Source organism: Leptonychotes weddellii, chromosome 3 (genome assembly GCF_054177405.1).
Source record: "Leptonychotes weddellii isolate Sample4059 chromosome 3, ASM5417740v2, whole genome shotgun sequence".
NCBI lineage: Eukaryota > Metazoa > Chordata > Mammalia > Carnivora > Phocidae > Leptonychotes > Leptonychotes weddellii.
Window position 1 is genome coordinate 64,983,791 of NC_138371.1, and position 15,305 is coordinate 64,999,095.

At 39.7% G+C, this 15,305-nt stretch overlaps 1 protein-coding gene across 10 annotated transcripts in view; it reads left to right on the plus strand.

The window, feature by feature from the left end:
- Nucleotides 1-14,143, plus strand: part of ITGB6 (integrin subunit beta 6) — a 127,700-nt gene extending 113,557 nt beyond the window's left edge. For all 10 annotated transcript variants that reach the window (XM_081814332.1, XM_081814331.1, XM_081814330.1 and 7 more), the window contains 3 exons: nt 217-336; nt 5,669-5,835; nt 11,975-14,143. In XM_081814332.1, coding sequence (XP_081670458.1) covers nt 217-336; nt 5,669-5,835; nt 11,975-12,073 — 386 coding nt within the window. In that variant the 3' untranslated portion in view covers nt 12,074-14,143. The remainder of the gene's footprint in view (nt 1-216; nt 337-5,668; nt 5,836-11,974) is intronic.
- The last annotated feature ends 1,162 nt before the right edge of the window (nt 14,144-15,305 follow it).

Consider the following 15,305-nt stretch of genomic DNA (forward strand, 5'->3'; position numbering starts at 1 on the left):
ATGGTCAGTTCTGATTGACCACACCTGGAACTGTTCTTCTGGAACATGAGAAGAAACTAAAACTTCAGGTGGTGGGAAAAATCCTATGTCTTTTCTATTCCTAGTCTGCAGTGTTGAAAATTCCTATTTGCATATTAAAACTCAATACCACCTTGCTTTAAAAATAATCTCATTTGGAATCTCATTTAATCTAATGAATGACTCCTTTATCTGCAGATTTTTCAAAGGATAGTTCTGTTCCCTGTTCTCTGCAAGGAGAAAATGAATGTCTTATTACATTCCTAATAACTACAGATAATGAAGGGAAAAGCATCATTCACAGCATCAGTGAGAAAGGTGGGTGGCATGCCTTCCATTGTCAATGGTAAGTGATACTACATGGGAGAGGAGGAAACAACCAGAAAGATACTTGGGGTAGCTAGCTTTCCAGGAAAGACATTTCCAGAGTTTTGATAGAGTGCTTCTACATTCCCAGTGATTGAAATATACCTGTTGAAAGGTTTGATGTGTTCCAATGTCTCTTCCTTAACCCGCATAACAAGATATATTTGTACCAAACATTATCACCTCAAAAGCTGGCTGATGGTTTATACAAAGATGGACTGATTAAATCCAATATAAGCAGAAGGTATATCTTTAGGAAAGGCTAGCAGTGGGGAGCATAACAGTCTAAAAGAATGAGATTTGCATCAAGCAAACCTTGGCTCAAATCCTGCTTCTGCCACTTAATAGCTGCTTGACATTCTGGAAGATACTTGCCTCTGAGTCTCTATTTCCTCATCTGTAAAATGGGAAAAATAATAGTACCTTCTTCTAAGGGTTGACCCAGGGATTAAATAGAATAATGCATATAAAACATGTGCCAGTTCATAACCTACAGTAATGGGTCATTGAGTCAAAAAAGACATGAAGCAGCAGGTGAGGAAGGAAGTGATCTATACATACAAAGAGTCCATTGCTTCTGTGGGTTTTCATCCATACCAACTCATGGAGTTTGCTTGGGACTTGGGAAGCTCTCAAATAAAAATCTCATCTTTAGCGAAGGAGGGAGAGAAATTTATATTAGGTAGGAAAGAAAATAGTGGAAAAGGTACTTTTGTTGAGAAGTTTTAAATTTTAGTATCAGACTCACCTGGGGAGCTTGTTAAAATGCCTGCATCCTGTGCATCTTTTTTTTTTTTTAAGATTTTATTTATTTGACAGAGAGAGACACAGCGAGAGAGGGAACACAAGCAGGGGGAGTGGGAGAGGGAGAAGCAGGCTTCCCGCCGAGCAGGGAGCCCGATGCGGGACTTGATGCAGAGCTCGATCCCAGGACCCTGGGACCATGACCCGAGCCGAAGGCAGGCACTTAACGACTGAGCCACCCAGGTGCCCCCTGCATCCTGTGCATCCTGTGCATCCTGAGTCAGCAGGTGTGATGTGTGACCCAGGACTCTGCATTTTTTTTGAGGGAGAGAGAGAGAGAGCAAGCCCAAGTGGGGCAAGGAGGGAGGAGCAGAGGGAGAGGGAGAAGCAGACTCCCTGCTGAGCAGGAAGCCTGCTGGATCCCAGGACCCCGAGATCAGGACCTGAGCCGAAGGCAGACACTTAACTGAGCCACCCAGGCGCCCCAAGGACTCTGCATTTTACTACCACTCTGCAACAGATAGCTTCAAGACCTCCCTGGCTGTGTTCTTAGATATTCACAGGTGCCTCTTTTCTGTCTTCAATTAATGATGTGTTCCTAAATCTTTCTGGCAGAAATGACAGCTGCATTAAATCAGATCTCTCCAGACGCTGTCAGCAACCTCCTCCTCCTCCCGCAAAAAGCTTGGAGCCTGGTTCTGCCCCAGACAATAGCAGCAAGGGCAGGCTAGCAGGGAGATGTGTTTTGTTGTGTGTGCTTGCTTATCAGTGTGCCAACAAAATATTAAGTTCTGAATTTAAAGCCAAGAATATCAAACTGCCATCACTAGAGAGTGTAAAAACCAAAGCAATACCAAAGTAACCAAAAAGTAAGTGCACGACATTATAAACCAACCAAGAAAATATTATTAGAAAAATACCACATATTTTAATATTGATTCCATTGGAAAAATGAGTTCCAAACAACAAAAATGAACTTCCAGAACTGTTCTTAATTCAGGGGCTTTTGCATCTGGTTGGTTTTACTTTTTTTATATTTATTTTTTATTTTTATTTTTGTGTGTGCGTGAGAGAGAGAAACATGCTTTTAGCTGATAAGGGCATCCTTGTTACTGAACTATTGGTTGTTTTTTGTTTGTATGTTTTGATGCTTCCACACAATCTGAGTGGCACATAAACAGGCCATCCTTCGAAAGCACTCAGACTCCCTGATGACTTTTTATTAGGGCTTTTTATTCTCCCTGTGCTTTTGTAGTAGGGAAAAGTGAGGGGAAAATTACCTTCCTGAGGAGTCAGCTGACAGCTACAAGGATGCTTCTCCCTGGCAAATACTCCTGTTCCTAGGTAGGCCCCAAGCTTCAAGGGGCCCTGAAGATAGAGCCTGTCCTGGAATCTGTAGGCCCTTCAGAGCGCTAAGACCAGAGAATCCCAGGGCAGCCCTTCAGACGCCAGGATAGGAAGGAGGAAGTGAAGGCTAAGGATTTCCACGGTCCTACCAACCAATTTCAAAAGAAACCAAGTGAACAGTCACCATCAGGGTGTGTGTGGTTGCAGGGAGAGCTTTGCTCGTCTTTTTTCTTACACCTGGAACAGTTTTCAGAGGAGAAGAGCCACATTAGTTAGAGCCAGAGTCAAGGAATGACAGTCGGGAGGTTTCCTGGCAGGGAGGTAGGTGTGGATATTATACCACAGGTCCCAAAGTGGAGGTGCCAGGCCCTTGAAGTCTTGAGGATAGAAAAGGAGGAAGAGTATAGTTGTTGTAATAATAATAATAGTAGTCGTAGTAGTAGCTCCCATTTATTGAGCCCTTACTAATGCCATATGCCAGGTATCATTCTATATGTTTGACATGCATTAATTCTTTTAGCACCCTCCATATAACAACCCCGTAGAGCCAGTATTGCTATTATTTCCATTTTACAGATAAGGAAATCGAGGCAAAAAGAAGTTACAAACTGTGTTAGTTGTGGCAGTAATTAAGGACCACTGCGGGCCGGGGAAACCTGGCCGGAGGGCTTGCAGCTTGTGCCTTTAACCACTGCACTACACTGCCTCCCACTGGCTTTGGGATCATAATAAATACCTGGCTCCTGGAAGCATGTTCGGTCAGCGGCAGCAGACATGTTATTACGCAAACCACATATGTCATTTTCGATTTTCTAGTAACCCCACTAAAAAGTAAAAATCTGGTGACATGGATTTTAGTAATGTTTTATTCAATCCCTTCTATCCAAAATATTGTTATTTAGCATGTGATCAATAGAGAAATTATTGAGATGCTTCGTTTTTTTCCATACTAAGTCTTCACAGTCAATATGTATTTTATACTTGCCACACAACCTAATTCGGAAAAGCCACATTTCTGCGCTCCATAGCCGCCCGTGACAGAGGTGGCAAACTGGCAGCTCGGGCCCTCAGGACCTGAGCACTAGCTGGCACTGGCCAGGACTCGACAGGCAACATGACAGTGGCCCTCTTCTCCCACCTAGAAATATGTCTTCGGTCTGAGCATCTCAGGAAATACTAAAGAGAGTATAAACAGCGGGCGTTTCTATTGAGTAATACCCGCTCTGGTACTTGGGCCACAATCTTTTCTTGAGAACTGTAGACTATCTTAACGTATAATGTATTCTCAATGTACAAATGTATAATGACTCTAAGTTCCAAAAAAATTATCTCTGCCGCGCCATGCCTGCCTGTTCCTCCTTTATTTATTCTCTATGGGAGAGCCCTCCTAATTCACATTCTGGCTGCAGGGTCTTAGCGGGCTTCATTTTGCTTTCCGCAAGAACATGCTATGCCCCACCCCAGACATTTTGTAGTCAAGGATGTAGCCAGTATATATTCTCACTGACACACGCCTGCTGCTTTTTTGCAGGACTGTTGCTAACCTCTTAGAAGCAGCCATGGTTCATTTGTTATGCTGGAAACAGTCTTTAGATCTTCATACTACAGTAACTACTTCATTAGCTCCTTTACTTATTTCTGCATAATCTCCTTACATGGCTTTTTTAATCCAAAGAACAAAAGTGTGTGAGGCCAGCCATCATGCTGTTATGGGGTCATTAGTCCTGCTCAAATTCAGATCAGTTATAGATCCTCACCTTGAAAGCAGCGTGACTAGTCCTGTGTATATAACTCTCCTTATTAAATATCTAAAAGCAATAAGAGTTAGGATAAACTAACCATGATTCATTTCCTCCCCAGATACCACAGATTTGCCTCACTTCTTGCATAAGGAGGCAGATATTTAATGATAATTTTTATGTGGGATTTTTTTTCTCATGAAAGAAAGGGGAGAGCTTAATTATAATGTTTCATTAAGAAATGTATCATCTCCCAGGCATATTGCAAGATTTATTAGTCATTCTGCTGTCAGTGAGGGAAGGCACTGTATAATTGTGAAATTATATTAATATCATCAATAGAGTCAAAATAACATTTCATAGAATGCTCAAGTTGAAAGGACTATACAGAACATCTAGTTTCCCAAACTTCCCTGAAGATAAGAATCCCTTGGGATACTGTTAATAATAAAAAAATCTGTGGCTCCATCTAAGACCCACTGAAGCAGAATCTCTGGGGAAGGATCTAGGAAGCTGTGAGTTTAATAAGCATGAGCACCTGAGCTCAGTCTTATCCTCAGGGAAGTTAAGGGAATGCTGAAGTCCCACATCTTTGTTTGATGGTTGAGGATCCTGGGGCTCAGAGAGATCATGGGACCTATTGTATATCAGACAGCTACTATGTATCAGATGGGAATTGAACCCACCGCTCCTGACCCCAGTCCAGGAACTTTCCAGGACACCAGAGCACTGCATTAATGTTAAAATAAAACTAAAAGCCATCATTGTCTTCTGTCTATATATATAAAAAAAAAAAAAAAGCAGCAAGTAGTAAACTTCTTGGGATGGTAGGTTTTATATAAGTTTGAATATAATCTCCTAGACAGTTCATGTTTCAAGGAAATCCATTAAAAAGTAATATCGTGTGTGTGAATGAGCACACATACACACATTTCATTTCTATTCTATCATGTACCCAGAAGAGACCATTTTTCGTCATTAAACTGCAGTCTTTTTCATGGTCCTTTCTATATTCCATGTGTATTAATCCTCATTCCTGGATTCTAACTCTTTTTGAGTCAGCCATTCAAGTATATATCCATTTGCCTTAAATAACCAAACTCTAACTTTTGTTCTCCTTTGTAGGAATAGGGCTATCCTTCAACAAGTAACTCATTTTTTTTAATGCAGCAAAATAAAACATGTTACTATTTTCCTTCTACTGGAAAAAAAATAAGGTTGGAAAATTTAATGAGAAATATTTTCTCTACATCACAAGATTAATTATGCCATCTTATTTTTTTTTTAAGTTAAGTTTTTAAGGCTCCATGCTGGGAGCCCCAGGGCTTGAACTCACGACCCTGAGATCAAGACCTGAGCTAAGACCCAGAGCCAGACACTCAACCAACTGAGCCATCCAGACACCCCAATTATACCATCTTCTTAATATAATTTTCTTTCTTTTAATATAACAGACTGTCCAAAGCCCCCAAACATTCCCATGATTATGTTGGGGGTTTCACTGGCTATTCTTCTCATTGGGCTCGTCCTACTGTGCATTTGGAAGCTGCTGGTGTCATTTCATGATCGTAAAGAAGTTGCCAAATTTGAAGCAGAACGGTCGAAGGCCAAGTGGCAAACGGTATGTAAACCCTTAGGGGCTATTCCTTGTCCAGGGGAGAAAGTGACTTGTGGAAGAGATAGATGTCAGCTTTCTTCTGCTCTATAATAGAGAATGAGAATGTCATGTTCTTTCCCTACCCCTCTCACTATGTCCCTAACAGCTATGATTTATTTTCTGCTTTGAGGACAAAGGAACCTCTGTCCATCATCTGGGACCTAGATAGTGCGCAGAGCATGCATTTGTCTCTCAGTGTAGTGGGGATTTGTCCCACTCTGAAGAGTCTCATGAAACTCCTTATATAGCTGCCTAGGGACATCAAGGAAATACATTTAATCTTCATCACCAGGAGGATCATTCAGGCCCCATTTGATAAAGCATAGCTGCTGTATCTAAACACAACCATAAATCGGTTGTATTATAGCCAATGGAATAAGGTTCATGAGTTAGTATGGCAGTTCGTGCCAATTTTCATAGAAATACTCATTACTTATAATAGATTACAATGCCAAGTCGAGAAGACTTTAAATGCCATCTAGTTAGTTCTTCTGAATAACAAATTTTAAACAGCTACCTGAAAAATACCTAAAAAGTGTCAACCTTTAAATATGTGTACTCAATAGATATAATTTATGTGTCTCCTCTTCACAGTAGACAAACACAAAACAGGACTCCAATTTTCTGTGTTTCTTTTCCACAGGACAGATAATTACATTTCTAGAGGGCCATAGAAACAATTTCATGGTTTTAATTTAATCTTTCTATTTCTAATAGTGTGCCCAGCTCTCTAATAGCAATTATCTTACATTGCTGATTCTAAAAAGGGTGATTTCACTGGAGAAAATACAGAAAAACACCATGTTCCTTTGGGTTCATCTGCCCAAATAAATTGATGTTAACACTTTTTTTCTCTAAGTATATAGTGATATCTCCAATTCTTAAAGCAAATGGAATTTCTGTTTTGGATAAGTTTATCTTGATGAGGAATGTCTATACCTTGTGCAGTTATTTTGAAGTAACCCTAACATATGGTGCAGGACAATGGACAATGAAAATTTTCATCTACCTCATCTTCCTTTTAAAAATGCCTTTAGACGTTGGGGCGCCTGGGTGGCTCAGTCGTTAAGCGTCTGCCTTCAGCTCAGGTCGTGATCCCAGAGTCCTGGGATCGAGCCCCACATCGGGCTGCCTGATCGGCGGGAAGCCTCCTTCTCCCTCTCCTACTCCCCCTGCTTGTGTTCCCTCTCTCACTATGTCTCTCTCTGTCAAATAAATAAATAAAATCTTTTAAAAAAAAATGCCTTTAGACGCAACAAGGAAATTCAATGCATGGATCTTGTTTTGATTCTGATTTGAACAGTCCAACTGTAAAAATACGTTTCTTGGACAACTGGAAGAAGGATAATATAGACTGGATATTAGAATGATAGCAAGGAATTATGATTAATTTGATTAGGTAAGATAATGGCATGATGACTTTGCTAGAAAAAATCCATATTTTGGAGTGAAAGGAAGTGAAGATTAGGTTTGCTCTGAAAAAATTCAGCCAAAAGAGAGGAGGATAGTGAAGCGAGTGTGGCAAAATCTTGATAATTGTTGAATCTGGGTGATGGGTCTTACAGAGGTTTGTTATACAGCTTTCCTCTTATGTATGTATGAATTTTTCATAATTAAATAAAACCCCTTAGGAAAGTAAATTTGGATTTGCAATGAAGATATAATATACCCATACCTAACAAGGTCAAATGTAACCTGATAGGTTAGTTTGGTGACTTAGAACATAGTATTATGAGGCTAAAGTGTTGGGTCAGTTAACTTCTCCAGATCCCCTGGCCTAGATATTTTTAACTCTCACCAGCTGCCAAGCAAATGCCTGGCAATAGTCAATAAGGACAATCAGGCAAAAGAATATGGTTAAGTTGGCACAAAGAACCACGTGGCAGCAGTTGGTTGAACAATGCCAGTCCTGTGAAGTAGTCTGAATAATCCCATTTTCAGTGTAAGGAAACTGAGGCTCAGAGAGGTTAAGAGACTTCCCAAACAATTGGTCATGGTGGAGCTGAAAACCTAACTGCAGCCTCTTCCAAGCATAGCCTTGACCCTCCTAGAAATAAGCAGGTGTTCTGCAAACAAGTACTTGGGCAATGATATGATGTGTATCTACTAACCAGCACATTTTAATGTTCTCATACAGAAGCATGAATACTGACAAATGATTAATATCTTTAAAGTAACATTTTAATTAACAGTTAAATTCCCCAAAACATGCATTGTTTTCCCTCAGGATGTAGAACATGACTGAAATTCAAATGCCGAATTTTACTGTTTCTTCATCTAAAATGGAACAAAAATACACATTAAACAGATAAAATCATAAATGAAAAATATTATTGCCTTGTTAAATTGAGTTTCCTTGAATAATAAATATTTGATGTTCTTGACTAGATAATAACTGGGTAATAATTATACACTTGGATGCAAAAGAGGTTTAATTCAAATAATTCAATTCAAATTTCACTAATATATACTATTGAAAAAAAATGTTAGTGCATCCATTTTTGGGGTCCTCAATTTGATTCCATTTTTTATCTAAAAACCTATTTCTTCTTGAAGAACTGAATTTGACTGGTCTTCACACCCCAGGGGACCTCCAGAGTTGGTAGGGGTAGTTGGGTCTACTGACCCGTAGATCTCCATTGGACTCCAAAGGTGACAGGGCTCAGGACAAGAAAGAGCTTTGTTTCTTGCCTCTTGAAACATTTCATCATAGCCATAAAGAAAGGTTACCTTTTATTATACTTTTAAAAACAACCTCCCCATCCATATTCTTTATGAAAACACAAAGGAAAAATATTTAAATTCATCTTTGATTAGACATTTTTTTCTAGGATGACAAGTCATTAACTAGAGGCAAAAAATGTTCAGTCTGACATTTCTTACAGTAATGGATTGATTTTGTACTGTGCTAAGCAAATCAGGTCTGCATTTGGCAGTTAGGCAATCATTAAGAGAACTGTGGGTCATGACAGAGAGCTTTCTTATTACCACTTTTTCAAGCTCCAAAAATGTGCCATTGCATTTACAGAATCTACAGCCTAAATTAGCACCCCTGGACTCCTGGGGAAATCAGCCTGGTCACCTCAGATCAGTGGGGGAAACTGAAACTTGTCTAAATAGTGAAAGAGCTCAGACTCATCTGAAATGGAGATCCAAGCCTGTGTCTCAGCTGGAAATCCTCTGTAGAGAAGTTGCCCCCCCACCACATAGCCCTAGAGGAGGCAGAACTAGACATTGCCACACTTTTTCCTGCCAACAAAACCTGCTTTGAGCTTAGTCTCCTGAGTTTTGATCATCAGCTGAGGGCAGGAAGCACAACTGCCTCCCAGCAATATATACTTGCTCTTTCTCCACCCTTAAAGTCCCACCTTACCCTCCTACTATGGTCTGCTTCATCCATCACCCCCTATTAGCATGCCCAGGCCCTACAACTAGCTTTGCAAGAGATGCCCCGAAATATTATAGACCTGAATAAAGTTGCTTCAAAATACAGAATGAAAACTGCACAATCAAAATTAATATTCAACTAAATGTCTACAAAATAACATCATGTCAATTGCAACTTAAGTCACCTCCTTTATAGTGCATATAAATTATACTTAGTGTAGAATGTGGGTGCATTTTAATATGCTTATTTACATATTTATTTGAGAGAGAGAGGGAGACAGCATGAGGAGAGGGGCAGAGGGGGGAGAGAATCCCAAGCGGACTCTGTGCTAAGCACAGAGCCCGACGCGGGGCTATATCTCAGAACCCTGAGATCTTGACCTGAGCTGAAACCAGGAGTTGGACACTCAACTGACTGAGCCACCTAGATGCCCTGCATTTTAATGTTTGACATGATATGGGATGGGGCCCACAAAAGTGTTCCTGGTCCTATGAAGATCTAAGCTGGCCCTGCTCACAGCCCGTTTACTCTTTCAGAGTATTTTTTTCTCTCCGTAAGTCTCCCTCTTCCTTCAGGACAATGCTTCACTTATCATCCCCAGCCTGCACTTATTTTTGCCATTTTTCCTCTTCAATTGAGTCCTTTATTTTTTCTGTAACCAACTTAAATTTAATAGCTTGTAGTCTTTTTTTTTTTTGAACTTTATAGAATTCATACATGATTTTTGTTTCCAAATGAGACTCCACCTGCATCTAAGACCACATCAGTTTGCCCTTCACTCTCCAAATTCCAAGTTCTTATGGCAGCAGGACTAAATAAGGACTGGAGGGTCCTCAGAATTATCCAGGTTGACTTCAGGAGTAGAAGCAGTATGGTGACTTGGCCTTCACTCATCACCCACCACCAAGGAGTCTCTTTTCTGTTTGCCCTCATTACTGAGATAGCATCTCTCTCTGAAGGCACATGAACAAAGGTAACATGTTACTCAGGCCACTGGCTCTGGGCAACATAGAACAGGCACAGGTGTGATTCTTCCTCACGGTAAAGACACTGCGGCAAATCCAAGAGTGACAAGTGGGGAGATGCCCAGGTTTTTCAGTTTCATTCAGTTCTTTCAAGAACTGAGAGACATGTACTGGGAAAGCAAATACAATTGTAGTTTTGAAATCTATGTCTAGAACTTGCTGCCATCTCTACAATTCATGAGATAAGGAGACCAATACAAGATTTAGTAATTTGGAAGGTACCTGGTGGTACCTAGACTTCATACACAAGCAGAAGTGGGCTTAGAAATGATGGGTTAGCCTGGTGATGGGTATTAAAGAGGGCACGTTCTGCATGGAGCACTGGGTGTTATACGCAAACAATGAATCATGGGACACTACATCAAAAACTAATGATGTAATGTATGGTGATTAACATAACATAAAAAAAAAGAAAGAAATGTTGAATGTGAAAGCTCCGGGGGAAAGTATCTTTCTAACCCCCTCCAAAACTTAAAGAAAAGGAAATTCCAAATGTGAAGAAGAGGTATAAATAAGAACTAATAAGAAGAGGCAGCATTTACTGAGCACTCAGTATATGCCGGGGTCTGTGCTAAAGAGTATGTTATTTCATGGATGAAGTAGGCACTTTGGTAATGCCTCCTGTGGGTGAGGACACCATGATTTGGAATTGTTTAAGTAGGTCATGTGGTGGGACTGGGTTTGAACCCAGGCTGTCTGACATCAGCGCCTATGTGGTCAACCTTGGAAAGTGGAAGAGAAGAAACTGCTCTTTACCCAGACATCTTGAGCCTGCCTGGAGCAATTCAACCAAAGGAGAGATATTGGAGGATCAAGCTTGTTGTTTCTTTAAACACCTACAGAGACTTGGTCCTGCTTGTCCTGGTGATGGCTCCTAGAAACACATCTACAGCCTGAGGAGCACAGCTGAATTATCCAGACAATGGCACAAATCCTCTACACTGCCCCAAGGGCAAAGCCACCTTGCCCAACCCACCTTGGGACCTGTACATCTTCCTGAGCCCTGTGGCCCAGGGCTCACGTGACTCTGTGCTCCACACACTGCTATTCTCTAGTAAGCGAATGCCACCACATTCTTTTACCATCTAGAGCAGTGTTCACTGTCCTAGGGATCTTTCCTTGCTTCTCCCAAGCAGCTAGGTGTTTCTCCTGAATTTTGATCTCATTTTAGCAAGATTATCGGTGCCCTTGTGTGATGCCTCCCACCAGCAACACATCTCTTAAAGGCAGATACTATGTCATTCATCTTTGTTTGCTTCTACAAGTTCACTTTTCCCATTTTTTATGTTTTTTACTTTATATTTCATTTTGGGACCACCTATTGGTTCATTCTATTCATTCAGTAAATACTGAGTGCCTGCTGTTGGCTAGGCACTTCTTTCAGCTCTGGTAAAACCGCAGTGAACAAAACAGCCAAAGTCTTGTTTTCTATCCATCAATTAGTGTGTTTCCAAACAGGGTAAGATTTTTATGATACATATAAGGCACTGGTTCTACATACTAAAAAATTAAATGGAGATGTATAAATTTTAAAATGCTAAGAGTATGATTAATCAAAATTATTCAAATGGCTTCCAAGCTTGAGCCTGACTCTCTTCTAGTTTGTTATGGACAATGAAATTATTTAAATATATTAAAACCATGTTATAATAGGTACATACTTTCATTCAAACCTTTTTTTTTTTTTTAGGGAACCAATCCACTCTACAGAGGCTCCACCAGTACCTTTAAAAATGTAACCTATAAACACAGGGAAAAACAAAAGATGGACCTTTCCACAGATGGATAGAACTACTTCATGCATGGAAAAAGTCTGCTTCACTGATATGAAATGTTAATGCACTATTTAATTTTTCTTTTTTTTGTTGCTTCAAAACGAGGTGGGTTTAAGATAATAATAGGTCATCTGGAGATCAGTCACTGTCTGTATAAGGTTAGAGACTGTGTTGGCAGGTTCAAAATAATCAGGAAGAGAAGTATCTTTAGCAAAGGGGTGACTTTGGGGATCATTGAGGAATACTAACTCTGTTGTATTAATGCCTCAAAAAATCATCAAAATGACACATGGGGGCCTGATTTGCATTTGAAAAATGTTTGAAATTAGAATCTCATTTGTTGCAGGAATATAGCTACCTGAAGTCTTTGTCTCAGCAAAATCACAAAGTCCATATGCTCACATTAAATAATCACACTTGTGAATTAATTCTAAACTTTTAGTAAATCTGCCCTTTCCTAAAGGTGGATTCTTTTAAAAATCTAGAAGAAATGAGATGCTGACTTTTACTTCAACTGAGACTATGCAGTTCTTCTAAAGATGTCCCAAATGCAGTAAGTGTTAATAATTTCTGTGGATTTGCATGTACCTAAAAGTCAGGTACACAAATAAGTATAAGAATAAGAAGTAATTTCTAAATTAGAAAGTTAAAAAAATAAATTAGAAAGTTACCAGTAAAAACAAAATATCTAGTCTATTATTTAGATTATTTTTAATTACCTGAAGAAGAAATTTCTACACTCAGTTTCCCTCCTGACCCTGAGTTTTCAAACCACTACTTCTCCCATTATTTCTCAATCCATTTTACTTAGTTTCATAGTCATCTAAACCCTGGAAATATCATATGAAAGTTTTAATTTCTTGTTAAAAATTACTTTAAATGGTTAGGTAGTTTAATCAAAAAAAGCTCCAATAATGCAAAAGGAACATGGGTTAAACAGAATAACATTTTAAATGGCTTTGAAGCAAACACATCAAGAGTACAGTCTCTCATGAGTAATAGGCTTTCTATCTATATGTTTCCATTTATATAACCTAACTTGCACATTTCGTGTGCAACATGGCGAATATGCATTCGTGTATTTACTTTAAAAAGTAACATTTTACTTGCAAACTACATGTGCATAATTAAGGATCCATAGGTTGATTGAGGAGATGGACTCTGTAGAATATTATCTCCTATTAGTTCGGCTTCACGGAGCACTGTCCTCTTATTTGATAAGGAAGCTAAGCCTCAGAGAGTGAGTAGAAGAACTGGTCCAGCATCTAATCTTCCAGCTCCAAGCTATTTCTTCTCCCCACAGTATGAGACTAAGTCTTTTGTCCATTAAATGATGGAAAGATTTGGTTGGTTAAGTGATAACTATCATTTGTTGGAAAATGTCCCGAGACGAAAATAGCAATTAAACTACTGGAGCAGAGGTGAGGTCTTGTACTTTGGTGCAGTGTTTATTACCTTTGAGTAAATTGTAGTGTGAAACATTTTACTAGCTGAATAGTTCATTATGTAATGGAGGTTTCAAATGTATCCATTGAGTTGGCACAGGTAATCTATGATAAGTTTCTTCAATTCTACCGTATAGATCTGTACACATTTGATCACTTGGAGACTTATTTCTTTTCTTATTTCTAAGTAACTCAGGTAAATCAGACACTTGGGGAATACACAGCTATACTAAAAGAATTACTAAATAATCACATTGGACACCTGAACGGCAGAGGTACCCTCTGTGTTCCTGACTGAAGCCCAGGGTCTGGGGAAAATCTACAGCAACAAGGAAGTTGCGTTGGTGATGACACAACAGTAGTATTCAGCTCTACATGTGATATTTCTTACTATTACTAGAATGGGATTCTAGAAAATATGAATTTCCTTTGTGTATATATTGGGGAAGGTAGAGAAGAATCTGCTATTTCTCTGAATACTGTTTTGACCCAAGGCTGGACCTTGAAAAGGCCAAAACATTAACAGTAGTACTTCTGTTCACTGAAGAGTTATATTACATGAAGATAAATGGGTTTTTTGTAAGTTGTTTTACTGTATTTTGTGTTGACATAAATAAACATGGTAATTTAAACAATGAACCTTAGATGGATGATAATTCCTTTTATTTACTTGGTACCAAACCCTCTTCTTGGATTTCCGGATCCCTGTGTGACCTGCTCTGACCAGCTTGCTGGTCTCATTCTGGGGCCAAGAAGAACAGAAAGAGGCAGCCACCAAAGGCAGGAGACAGCAGGGAACCAGCTGCAGTTTGCTGAATGGTTACAATACCCACATCATGAGGTTTTTTTAAAAGACGCTCGGACATTACCCTACATTTTGTAAAATCAGGATTAGTGTTATGGGCTGAATCGTGGTCCCTATTCTAAAACTTGTGTACTGAAGGCCTAACCCCCAGTACCTCAGAATATGATTGCATTAGGAGATAAGGTCTTTTAAAAGGTAATTAAGTTAAAATGAGGTCATTAGGTTGGGTCCTCATCCAATATGATTGGCGTCTTTTTTTTTTTTTTTAAGATTTTATTTGTATTTGAGACAGAGAGAGAGAGAGTACAAGCAGAGGGAGCAGCAGGCAGAGGGAGAAGCAGGCTCCCTGCTGAGCAGAGATTCCCGATGTGGGGCTCAATCCCAAGACCCTGTGGTCATGACGTGAGCCGAAGGCAGATGCTTAACGACTGAGCCACCCAGGTGTCCCAGTGATTGGTGTCTTTATAAGAAGAGGAGATTAGGACACAGATGTGCGCAAAGGGACAACCATGTGATGACACAGGGAGAGGAAGCCCATCTACAAACCAAAGAGAAAGACCTTGGAAGCAACCAACCCTGCCAACACCTTCCTCTGGGCCTTCTGGCCTCCAGAATTGTGAGAAAATACATTTCTGTTGTTTGAGGCCTCCACTCTGTGATACTTTTGTTATGGCAGCCCTAGCAAACCAATATAGTTAGGGAGTGCTACTTTTCTGGGCATCCATTTGGTAGATTTCATGGTGCTATGCTCATTTTCCCAAAATGAAGCAGAGAGAAACCAGTGCTTACAAAAGGAGCCAACTTAGAAGTCCTTTTCTTAGAAAGGCTCTTTCCTTACAAAAGGGCAGGGAAAGTCAAGTCGAAAGTAGTTATACTCTGACACAAACTGTTGTAGACAAAAGCTGGATATCTGGAAATCCAGAAACTGTTCCCATTTTGAATAGCACTGAGAAAAAAATCACTTTTTGCCTTAGGTTTTCATTTACAACATGCTGG